This window comes from Artemia franciscana, chromosome 6, assembly GCF_032884065.1.
Source record: "Artemia franciscana chromosome 6, ASM3288406v1, whole genome shotgun sequence".
Lineage (NCBI taxonomy): Eukaryota > Metazoa > Arthropoda > Branchiopoda > Anostraca > Artemiidae > Artemia > Artemia franciscana.
The window spans coordinates 27,723,914-27,736,580 of record NC_088868.1 but is presented as its reverse complement, the minus strand read 5'-3'; the positions used below and the strand labels follow the sequence as shown (position 1 = coordinate 27,736,580).

Genomic DNA, 12,667 nt, shown 5'->3' with positions numbered 1-12,667 from the left:
TGCTTGAATTTATTTTTCTTTTTAGCATAACAGTTAGCAATACTAATCCGCTTATCACTTCCAAGTAGTTTTATGTCAGTTATACCAACCTTCATTTCCCCTTGTCGAGTGAGGTCATGTATTCTAAAAGCTAGGTCATTTTTCCAAGTGACAGTAGGCTACCACCTGTTTTTGTGGACTCTGTCCGAACGGGCGATATTGAACCCTTTGAAATCCTGGACAGTATTCTCCTGTTTTAGAAAAGTCTCCTGAAGTAGAAAAATATCGGGTTGCATGCCTGACTAAAATATTTTGGAGTTCTTTTCTTTTGGTTTGGATGAATCGCCGGATATTTAATTGGAACACTGAAAGGGAGCTAGTCATTGATGTGTGAGGGGGCTAACCTGGGTCTATGTTGCTTATTACTACTACCTTCTGTGCTAGGTATAGCCTCGTTTCCTTTTCGTTTTCTTTCAACTTCTCCAGGGCTGCTGGTGTATGGCTGGGCATTACCGATTGTAGGGCTTGATTCACTCTGTTTAGGTTTTCAACAATGTTGGTGAGACTAAGGACTGCTATTTCAAGACCAACTGGCAGTATCTTTGAGACTAGTTGGGAAAGTGATGTTATTATCTGGATCAGATCAGAGATCTGCCATGCAACACCTTCAAACATGGTCATATACTTCTTGTTCATATCCTCGACTGGAAGGTGGTTAGGTGTCAGAGGAAGGAAGGAGTCTTTATGGACCATGGGGACATGCTTTGCTTGTGTTGGAAGTCTCTTCTTCAAGACCTCAGTAGCAGTTCTCATGGGGCCATTATTGGTGAAAGAATAAGTCACAATTGCTTTCTTCTCCATGAATACTGGGCACTCCCTGGCGTTAGCAGCATGGTTACCATTGCAGTTAAGGCACTTGAGTACCTGATCTTCTTTTACTGTTTCGGACTGCGGACATTAATTATGGGTGTTTTGTCCACTACATATTATGTATCTTCTGCTTCTGCGGCAATTTGAAGCCATGTTGCCAAAACCTTGACAACTGAAGCACTGTATTGTCCGGAGGATAAACTGCCTAACTGTATACCTTGCACCCCAAACAAAGATTTTCAGAGGGAACTGAACATCCTGATTGAAGGTACACACAAAAGCGATAACTGATGAGCTTGGGTTTTTAAAGGCCAATGTCTCTTGTTGTATTCTATTGTCAACTTGGACCTCCTTAACAAAATCGTCCAGATGGGTAACCTCCTCTGATGGAATAAATACAATGCCTTCTCTGTTTCTGATTAAAGCGGGGATGGAAACTTTACCGCACAGCCATTTACTGCTACATCTGAAATAATGGATGTGGAGCCAATGGAATGGATAATGTAGCCATGTCGTCCAAGTCTTTCCAACAACATAATGGCCCCTATACTCATGATTTTTGATGTGTTCAAACAGTTTTTTCTATTTTTGCAATAACCGTTCTACAACCTAATGTAAACAACCTAGTGGTCTCATCTGGACCTTCAACACCTAAAGCCTAAATCCTAACAAAAGAGCTATTTGGGCCAGGGGTGATAGGACTACGTCAGTCATCACAAATAAAATAAAAATCCAATAGGCTAAAAAATAATCAGGTAAAACAACAAAATCAAATCACAAAAAGAAGTAAATTGTCAAATGAATAAAATAATAGGTTACAAGCAGAGAGGGAAAGCCCTCATACAATAATAAATTAAGCAAGCAAAATAAATCAAAAGCAGACGCAGCACTAAGTTTCAAAGCAGGGTAAAAAAAAAAAATGGGGTTGATAAGCATTCTTTGGCAATTCGACAGTTGCAATATACAGGAATCCGGTAAAATTTGCATCAGGTACAATATCAGTCACAACAAGACGAGTGTACAGGCGTCAGGGACCCCAAGGGTAGAGCCCCTTGGTATTTAATAAGCAAACCGTGGACCAGAGCCATCCCTAATAAGGAAATAGCAATTTTGAATGTATTTGGTTTTATTTCAGTTTCAATTCGTCTTTTCTTCTTCCGGGGATTGCTATTCTTCTGTATAGTTTTGGGTTATGGTGTACTTTTTATTCCGATCCGTTTTCGTGGAGTTCCGAACCGTTCTTCGAATTTCCTCAAATTTATTTTCGCAATAAACTTTTACCATTAAGATTAATTAAATTAATAGTTTTCATTCCTGAATCAGCTTTAAATGGCTATTCTTCTTTACTTGAAAGTTTTTTTTTTATCGAAATACTTTCTTAAACTTTCGGTTACTATGGGTTTTGAGTTTATTCTTTACTTTGTCGCATCTGATGCCACAACCACGATGTCTAACGCTGCAATCACGACAGTGACGGATATTTCTCATAGTTTCACCTCATTCATTATCAAGATCGTTCATATATATATATATATATATATATATATATATATATATATATATATATATATATATATACTCATAGTGCTAACTTATTCTTCCGGATTTTGTTACTTTTCTTTGTATTATTTAGAATGGATCAGCCAATCTGTGATGCAAGACTTGCCACGTAACAATCTAAAAATAGAGTGCTAAATTGTTATCATTGTCATGAAAAGTAATATTATTAGTCGTACTTGCGCATATGAAGAATTATAACGAACCAAATCCTATTTAAGAAGTCTCTGACGGCTCTCTGAGTCAAACTTTCGTGAAACTAAAAATACGAGAATATCTTCATGTTTAAAATCTAATTTACCAATTCTTAGAACACATAGCAAATAGCTACATATCCCTAGAATAAACATGTACCCCTCTCCACCCCAAAATATTATTCTAGTTGCTTAGTTTTGACTGAGTGCCAAGGTTCCAACTTCCCCTCGGAAAACATCAAAACCACCATGTGCTTATGAAATATTGTTGAAATAATAATTAATGAAACCAGTAATGTAGAGCTATGCAATTTTTCACCCGTAGTTAAGTTTGAAAATTTATAGAATTAGTGGTAAGTGTTGCTAACCAATGATATAAGCTATATGCTTCCTTTTTCTAGCCATGGATGCGTATAATATGCAACTTCAGGCTGTATTGTGGCAACGAGCATGGGCAATGCATCAAACCCCTCAGGGTGGCAGCCCACTTATGCCACCAGGGCCACAAGGAATACGATTTCGTGAGCGTGGACCATTCAAAACATGGAGGCCAGAAACAATGGCAGAGGCCATAGTCGCTGTTCTTAGGGAAGGATTGTCTTTATCACAAGCAGCCAGGAAATATGATATACCCTACCCGACTTTTGTCCTTTATGCCAACAGAGTTAACAATATGCTTGGACCTCCGGATAATGGACAGTGTAAGCTTTTTAGTATGTATTTATTTATATAACCTTATCTTTTTCTAAGTGATATAAAATTATAGGGGCATAAAAAAAACAGAGGGCGGATAGGTACATGAGAGAGGAAGGGTGTGAAGTCTTTAGGCAGGGTTGCCACCCTGTAATGATTTTTTGTTAAGGCAATATGAAAAATCACTAGAAATAGAAATAAATCACTAGGAATGGCAACACTGCCTATTGGCCTACTCACTAGGGATTTACAACATATACAGAGCCAAAATTAATTTAAGAAACGCTATGAGAGCGATAAACGATCATGGGCTACTTTAGGCATCTGGTTGTATTTACGTTGAACGTTCTGCTCAAACTTACTACAATGAAGGGGGGGGGAGCTATTGAATATACAATGTTAGTGTTTGGCTTTATGAATATGAGACTAATTGAGTAGAAAAGAAACGAAAGTAAAATAACAAAGCAATAGATAAAGTCTTTGTCAGGAACTGTTAGCCTGACTCTTTGTCAAAACTCTACCTGCTAAAACAATAAAAAACTTGCCGTAAAGAGTGAGGCGTTGAGGAGGGGACAACCCCTTTCAAATAAGGAACAATTTCTGTTCGTTTTAAGTTTTAATGTCGCTCCTTACATTGCAGTTAAAAAAATTGTTTTTTAACTAATTTCTGTACGTTTTTGAATTAATGCATGTTTTGATTTTGGCTCATCGCACATGAATAATTAAAACAAAATTTGCACTTTAATTTTTTTTTTGTTAAGTAGCTTTCTCATAGTTTTGATCGGACGATTTTGATAAAATAAAGGGATGGGGGAGGATGCCTAGTTGCCCTCCAATTTGGGTTACTTAAAAATGCAACTAGAATTTTTTTTTTTTACGATCGTTTTGTTAGTAATAAACATACTTAACATACGAATTAACTTACGTAATGAACTTCTATATTTGTATTTTCTTATTACATATATGAGGGGTTTCGTCCCCTTGTCAATACCTCGCTCTTTACACTAGAGCTTGAATCTTGTTCAATTCTTTAAGAATGACCCCTGAATCACAAAGGGTGTAGAATAAATAGTTGAAATTACTAAAAATACTTTAGCGTAAAGGGGAGGTATTGTGGAGGAGACCAACCCCCTTATATACGTAATATTTTCAGTTCGTTTTAAGTTTTAATGCTGCTCATTACCTCCAGTTGAAAAAAAATTATTTCTTTTTTCTTTTTTTTAATAATGCTAGAAAATCCTGCTCCCCTTTCATGGAAATTCTCTTCCCTCATGATAAATTCCTCCATGGAAAAATTCTTCTACGTAGCCCCCTTCCCCCGATCCACCCCCCCCCCATCCCGACGCGATAAAGTCCCCCTGAAAATGTCTGTACACTTCATAATAACCATTGCCCTCTCGCGACATTCTAGGATCACTGGGTCGATACGATCAACCCTGGAAAAAACAAAAAAAAAAAAAACAAATAAACAAGCATCCGTGATCTGTCTTCTGGCAAAAAATATAAAATTCCACATTTTTGTAGATAGGAGCTTGAAACTTCTACAGTATAGTTCTCTGATACGCTGAATCTGATGGTATGATTTTCGTTAAGATTCTAAGACTTTTAGGGGTGTTTCCCCCTATTTTCTAAAATAAGGCAAATTTTCTGAGGCTCTTAACTTTTGATGGGTAAAACTAAACTCGATGAAACTTATGTATTTAAATTCAGCATTAAAATGTGATTCTTTTGATGTAACTATTGGTATCAAAATTCCGTTTTTGTTTGACTAGACCACGAACTGTTTGACTAGACGTTCACACTTTTTATTCACAAGATAAGGCTGGTCTTTAGTTACAAGCACATTTTTTAAAGATGAATCAGGATCGTTTAGATAGCTACCTAGTAAAATTTGGAGATGTTTAAAAACATGCAACTTCAATTTCAGAAGAAACAAAAGACTGAAAATGTTTCAAGTTACTGTCTGGAAACTAATTAGAAGGAGAACCATCGATTAGTAAAGTCTAGCAAACATAGCTTTTCTCAAACGGTAAAACTGTCACCCAAATGGCCATGAACGACCAAAAGCCAGCTAGTACTTCCTAACCGACCTTGTTTTTTTTAAACCAATTTCCAATATAAATTTGTAGTAAAGAATATTAAAAGACAACACTCCAGGTCCTCTAGAGGGCGTCGAATTGACGTTTCACTGGCTGGGGCTTCTTTACATGGTCAAGTAGTAAGCCTGTCGCCCAACTTTGCGGCATTGGAATGAATCTCTGGGCCTCTATTGCCACTTAGAAAATGAATCCACTGTACTACAACAGGGTATAATAAACAATATTGCTACCAGTTTAATGTAAGACTTTTTTTTTTTCATTGCAGCTGAGTTAAGAACAAAGGGACGTGGACGTCCACAAAGAATATTAACGGGTCAGTGGTCTGAGGATCATATTCAAGGAGTTATAAGAGCTGTCGTGTTTAGGGATCCGTCGGCAATGAAAGATATCAAGGTATTTCTTTTATCTCATTTCATGTCCAATTGTTTTTATGTTTTTAGGCTGTGAAAAAATAGATATCTTTTTTTGGAGGACGTCCATTGAAACAAATTTAAATAAAATTGGAAAAAATTTAAATATTAATAAATTTAGATGGAGGACAAGATATTGAAGAAGAAAAATCCGAGTTGTAGTGGATTTATTTTCATTATACTAACCACAGTAGGTGCAAACAGGTATAAATTAAAATTTCGGTTTTCCCTACCAATGTTTGTGTTTTTTTCAATAGGAGGGGAGAGAGATCCTTTTGATCTTGGTTATCTCCTTCCCCACTGTTTTCTAAACCTCCTATAGGGTTTTAGTTTAAACCTGAACATATATGGAATTGTGATACATAAAAAGGAATTTATCTATGGTTGGTTCGTTGCTCGTGTTTTGACAGCCTTTTTTGGTAATTGACATTTGAGTACCAAAGATGCTGAAAATTGGATCTAATTGTTTGAATTAAGTGAAAATTTACCTAGCCGTAGATAGTCCTGTAGCGGCGCAATGGGTTTGACCGCCTTAACTTGGTAAAACGGGACCCAGAAATCAAACCTTGCTATAGCGACGCACTGCAAGGCTGACACAGGGATTTTAGTAGTGCAGAAGCTTCCTTAATCCAATTACTTACATACCCATGAATATGTTAAAAAAGGGTAAAAGTCAGGAATTTAACTTTTATAAAAGTCCCCAAAGTGCAATTATAAATTCTTGGTGGTAGGTGGTGTCACATTAAAAAAAAAGAAATAAAGAGATGGGAAAGAGGCGCAGCTTTCATTTGAGGGTGTACCTCTCTTTCGGAATCAACAGATTCTTACTCTTTGAATTTGTACGGATGGAAAACACTGTCAAGTTTATCGAATTAGTTTTGTTTATTTATTGTTCACCGGTTCAACTTGGCGACTCTCACGTGAATATGGAATAACCCTAAAACGTCTTAGTTTTTAGGGATTAGCACACACGTCATAATAACTAGAACATCTCCCCCCTCTACCATTGACCCCCTAAAAATGTATTTTGTAACTATAGTCCTGCCTCCTTTAAGTATTTGGCATATGCTTTTTTTTACTGTAGTAGTTATATACAGGCCTGCTGTAATATATATATATATATATATATATATATATATATATATATATATATATATATATATATATATATATATATATATATATATATATATATATTAGTGTTTTAAACTTTCTTCAGAATAAAGGCTGACGAAGCAAACATGTAGGAAGTAATGTGGGTTTTTTGTTATGGAAGGGATGGGGTTACCATGGGTATTGATCTTTAATGTTTCGTATTTTTATCATCATATTGTCTTTCCTTTATATGAGACTAGTTTTAATTGGACAATAAATATTTTATTTCTTTGGCTAATCACTAATATCAGTGTATTTTTTTTTTTTTTTTTGTCTTTCTTAGTGCTAAGTAATTTTTCCCAAAATGCCCATAAATCTTGCCAGTTAGAGTTGATTGGAAATATTTTACCACCCATAGCAGGGTAAAATCCAAGATTTAGTGTTTGCATAAAAACCATCTAGTATATTCGAGACATTGATGTAACTGTGATTTTTATTCCCCCCCCCCCCTTTAGAGGGCTTTAGAGTTTAAAATTACAGATGGTAACCGCCTTTTTACTAGTCAACCTTGCTAACTGATATAAAAAAAAGCGATCACGACTTGTGTGTGATTTTTCACTTGGCAAAAATTATTTTGTCAAAGATTGTCAAAGGAAAAAAGGGACGAAGAAATACATTGCTAGTTTCTAGACAGATATCATTTGGTGGATAATTATTCAGAATTATTTTGCCAAGGGGCTGCCCCCATCCCCCCTTTGCATTGAAAATATAGAGATTTTTTTCTTATAGTAGCTTAAAACTTTTAATTCCTCGTGGCCCGGGAGGGGCCCAAATGACATGCAGCTGTTCAATCAAAGAATGATTTGCTTTTATTCTAGTCCCCAAATCTTAATTGTCTTAATCTTAGCCCCATTCGGATGACATTGTAGCTAGACACACTTGAGTTATGCTCGCAAAAATGCATGAAGAAACTGGTATAGGAATAGTCTAAAAATACATATTTGAAGCACAAAACTTCAACCCAATCATTAGTCTGAAAATCGTGTGACGTTGTGTGAGGCTACAACGTCTTGCATTGTTCAACGTCTTGCAACGTTCGTCCATTGTACAATCAGTCGCAGGATTTCGATCCTCACTAGAGAGTATACATTTTTTCTTTGCTGTGTGTTGTCTGACAGGCTCAACTGCTTCGCCAAATAAATTTTTGGAGTACAAACCCTTTCGAACTCTGACTCTCTCTGACACTGTGGGTTGCGTGCATTTTTGTATGGGGGTCTCTCTAAAGAAGTAAAAGGTTCATGTGTGTAACCTGTCAATAAATGTCTTTATTATGCTAGCCGTAAATTTAATCATAAAAAGAATTTTATACAAATATTATCTCAAGGGAGTCTTTTTATTTATATTCAGAAATGTAATTTCGTTCTCTGTCTGGAAACTAGGGAAAAGTTCCCATTTCCCCGGAACTAAATTGCATCGCAATATAATATTCCCTTATTTATTTTCTAAGGGGGTAGAAACTATTCCGGCTTTATTATAATGTAAAAAATCAATACTTTCAGAATGAGAAATGACTTATTTAGAAAATCGATTTAAAGTAAAGACTGAGAAGTAGACACAAATGAATTCAAGCAAACATATTTTATGGTTGAAAAAGTAAAAGGTAGCGATATTGTAAATAATGTCCCTTCAATACGAGTAACAACTGTTACAATCGAATAGTTACAAAACATTTCCATCTATTTATATGTATTCGAATTATGCAGGGCATTATGCATAATGTTCGACTTGCATCACACACATTAGTGTATATATATATATATATATATATATATATATATATATATATATATATATACATATGTATATATATATATACATATATATATGTATATATATATATATATATATATATATATATATATATATATATATATATATATATATATATATATATACGGCAGTTACCCGGCCCCACAGCCAATATATCTTCTTGGAGTGATAAATAGAAAAATTTACAGAAGCAAAAAAGCGGCATTTTCTCACGGATCCTAAAGTGCTGCCGTGATTTTCGCTGGGTTTATGATTTGTTTTTTCGGATACATATATATATAAATATATAAATATATATATATATATATATATATATATATATATATATATATAATATATATATATATATATATATATATATATATATATATATATATATATATATATATATATATATATATATATATATATATATATATATATATATATATATATATTTATATATTTATATATTTATATATATACAAAACGATTTGAAGAACTGGTTAAAAGAGGTAAGAGGGGATACTTTGGATTTAGGTGAGATAACGAAATTTTTGAGAAAGTTTAGGCTGGCGGTTGGCCCCTAATTTTGCGCAATGTGTGGATGTGTGAATGAAAACTTATTTCATTTTGTATCCAAGTGTGAAGAGCTATCCGAGTTGCAGAGCGAATGTTGAGGACGAGTGTTTGGGAGTGAATGCTGGTTAATTGAGTGGATGGCTGAGAGGAACGCATGTGCTATTAAACAGTTGTGAAAGTTGCTCCGTTTAGGGATCAAACATGGGAATCATGTTTGAGGGGATAGTTTGTTAAGGTTTTTGTGATTGGTGTTTGCTTGTTAACATGCTGAACCTTGGCGTTTCTCTTATTTGTTTTTTGTTGCTTTTTTTCTAAAGTTGTATTTTGTTGCTGAGCTTTGTTTGTAGACTGTATTTGTGTTGCTATGGCCCGCAGGCTGTTTGCAATACGGTTTTTTAACCCCCCCTCCCCTCCCCGACAAAATCCAAGATACGCCCTTGACGAATAGATATACATTTAAATATAGCTTTAGCTAAGTAAAGAAAGGGATGTACGTTCGTGCTATCTTGGACACAAGGCGACTACTGCAAAATTTCCTATATAGAATATGAAGTATGACATTATTTCGCATGCCTTGTTGATAATTTTCATTTTATCAAATTTATTTCTTGTTGGAATTTTTGCCGTCAGAAGTTGGGTAGTTAAACCAAGAGCATGTGACTATAACAACCTTACATTTCAATTGAAAATCATAGTTATATTCTATTCATTGTCTCTATAAAACCGATAAGAGTTTCTCTGCAAAATCCAATAAATTCAAAAACTTTCAGACCATGTAAATACCCCTTGGCTAAGATCAAATTATTTTGCCCTCATAAATTGATTCTTAACAATTCTGCCTAAAATCCATAGTCTTAATTGCAATTTCCTTGTTAGAACGTAAAAGCCGGAATATCAATATAAAACAAATTAAAAATATTTTCCAGCCATGTTTCTATTTTATTATGATTATAAAAGTTAATGAAGGTTTCCCATTTATTTTTATTATCCGTCATTATTATTAACGAACCTATTTTCCCCCCTGACGTATATAAATGACTATTTGTAATGGATGTCGTAAAAACAAGATGAGGAGTTTCTCATTCCATGTTATACTTATTGATCCATTATATATTTGAGAAGTGTCTGACATGTACAATAAATTAAAGTATCTTAATTAAAAATTTCTTAAATAATGGTACAAGATTGATGTTTTTACTAAAGTAAAAATAACATTTTGTTGAATAAATTCGCAAATAAATTTGCGAAATAGCTTCGGAGGTTTCACAAACCAAAGTACACACAAAGTTCCCCACTTCCTCTACAAAATTGGTCTTCCAGCCACTCTTGTTATGAACCCAAAAGTGTAAAGGGGGAGGGGATACAATGTCTGAAGCCAAGGTCCAAGCCTGTTAGGAAAAGAGATTCCAGGAAAGTCAACAATTTTTATGAATGTATTTCATTTGGCAAAGGGCCATTGTGACCAAAACCCTCTGAGCCTCAGATTAGAAAATTTACTGAAACTGAACCGAAACTGAAACTGATTACTGTTACTGAAATGAACTGAAATTTGCGAGAGGGGACCTTTGCCCCTAGATGATTTGCCTGTCCCTCTCTAGATTTTTAAAAACATCTTTTTGAGGGGGTGTTTTCATTGAAGAGTGCGTTTTTTGGTACTGTCATGAAAAACTTTTGGTACTGTCATGGTACTGTCATGCGTAAATGGTTAGCAATTCTAGTCTCAAAATAATTGCCTCCGTGGGTGCTGGGCCTGAGCCTGAAGAGAACAGAAGGTTTATTTAAGGTGGGTTGTCAAGACAAAGGTTCCGTTCACCGTATGGCCTAGGCAAAGAAAATACAACCGCAATAATAAAAAATGTAATTTGAAAAGCATGTGAATATGAGATGATTTTAGCATTGAAAGTGACCAAGATATAAATCATCATTGATGAATCGACAGACGGACTAACAACAAAATTTCTTTTAAAATTTCTTTTAACAACAAAAACATCTTTTTGAGGGGGTGTTTTCATTGAAGAGTGCGTTTTTTGGTACTGTCATGAAAAAATCGAAAAAAATCAAGTTTATCCCCTCCCCCTAAAACAGTTGCGTGCGTAAATGGTTAGCAATTCTAGTCACAAAACAGTTGCCTCCGTGGGTGCTGGGCCTGAGCCTGAAGAGAACAGAAGGTTTATTTAAGGTGGGTTGTCAAGACAAAGGTTCCGTTCACCATATGGCCTAGGCAAAGAAAAATACAACCGCAATAACAAACAAGAGCTAAGAGCTCATATGGCACTTGTGACGAGGTCGGAAGAGCCGAGAGCTCATATGGTACGAGGTCGGAAGAGCCAAGAGCTCATTTGGACGAGGTCGGAAGAGCCGAGAGCTCATATGGTACGAGGTCGGAAGAGCCAAGAGCCAAGAGCTCATTTGGCACTTGTGAGAAGGTCAGAACCTAAAGTTAAACTTTATAGCACAAGATCCTTCTAAATATCAAATTTCATTAAGATCTGGTCACCCTTTCGTAAGTTACAAATACCTCAATTTTCAAAATTACCTCCCCCCTCCCAATTCCACCAAAGAGAGCAGATCCGGTCCAGTTATGTCAGTCACGTATCTTAGACAGGTTTCTATTCTTCCCATCCAGTTTCATCCTGATCTCACCGCTTTAAGTATTTTCTAAGATTTCCGGTCCCCCCAACTGCCCCCCCCAATTACGTTTGATCCGGTTGAGATTTAAAATAAGATATCAGAGTTACGAGGTCCTTCTAAATATGAAGTTTCATGAAGATCCGATCACTCCTTCGTAAGTTAAAAATACGTTATTTTTCTTATTTTTCAGAATTACCCCCCCCCCCCCCCCCGCAATTGAGCGGATCCGTTCCAATTATGTAAATTACGTATGCAAGACTTTTGCTTATTTTTCCAACCAAGTTTCATCCCAATCCCTCCAATCTAAGCGTTTCCCATCATTTTAGGTCTCCCCACCCCAAACTTCCCCCAATGTCACCAGATCCGGTCAGGATTTAAAATAAGAGCTTTGAGCCACGATATCCTTCTAAAAATCAAATTTCATGGAGATCCAATCACCCGTTCGTAAGTTAAAAATACCTCATTTTTTCTAATTTTTCAGAATTAACCCCCCCCCCCCCCCAACTACCCAAAAGAGAGTGGATCCGTTCCGTTTATGTCAATCATCTATCTAGGACTTGTGTTTATTTTTCTCACCATGTTTCATCCCGATCCCTCCACTCTAAGTGTTTTCCAAGTTTTAGGTTCCCCCTCCCAACTCCCCGCCCCCATCACAAGATCTGGTCGGGATTTAAAATAAGAGCTCTAAGACACGATATCCTTCTAAACATCAAATTTCATTGAGATCCGATCACCCGTTCGCAAGTTG

The 12,667-nt window shown here is 35.7% G+C and overlaps 1 protein-coding gene across 2 annotated transcripts in view; it reads left to right on the top strand.

Moving 5' to 3' along the window:
• LOC136028270 (protein bric-a-brac 1-like) overlaps positions 1–12,667 on the top strand; it is a 125,562-nt gene that overhangs the window by 95,162 nt on the left and 17,733 nt on the right. Inside the window, exons 4-5 of one of the 2 annotated variants that reach the window (XM_065706005.1) lie at positions 3,002–3,313; positions 5,658–5,785. In XM_065706005.1, coding sequence (XP_065562077.1) covers positions 3,002–3,313; positions 5,658–5,785 — 440 coding nt within the window. The remainder of the gene's footprint in view (positions 1–3,001; positions 3,314–5,657; positions 5,786–12,667) is intronic. The other variant, XM_065706006.1, reaches the window with a different exon arrangement.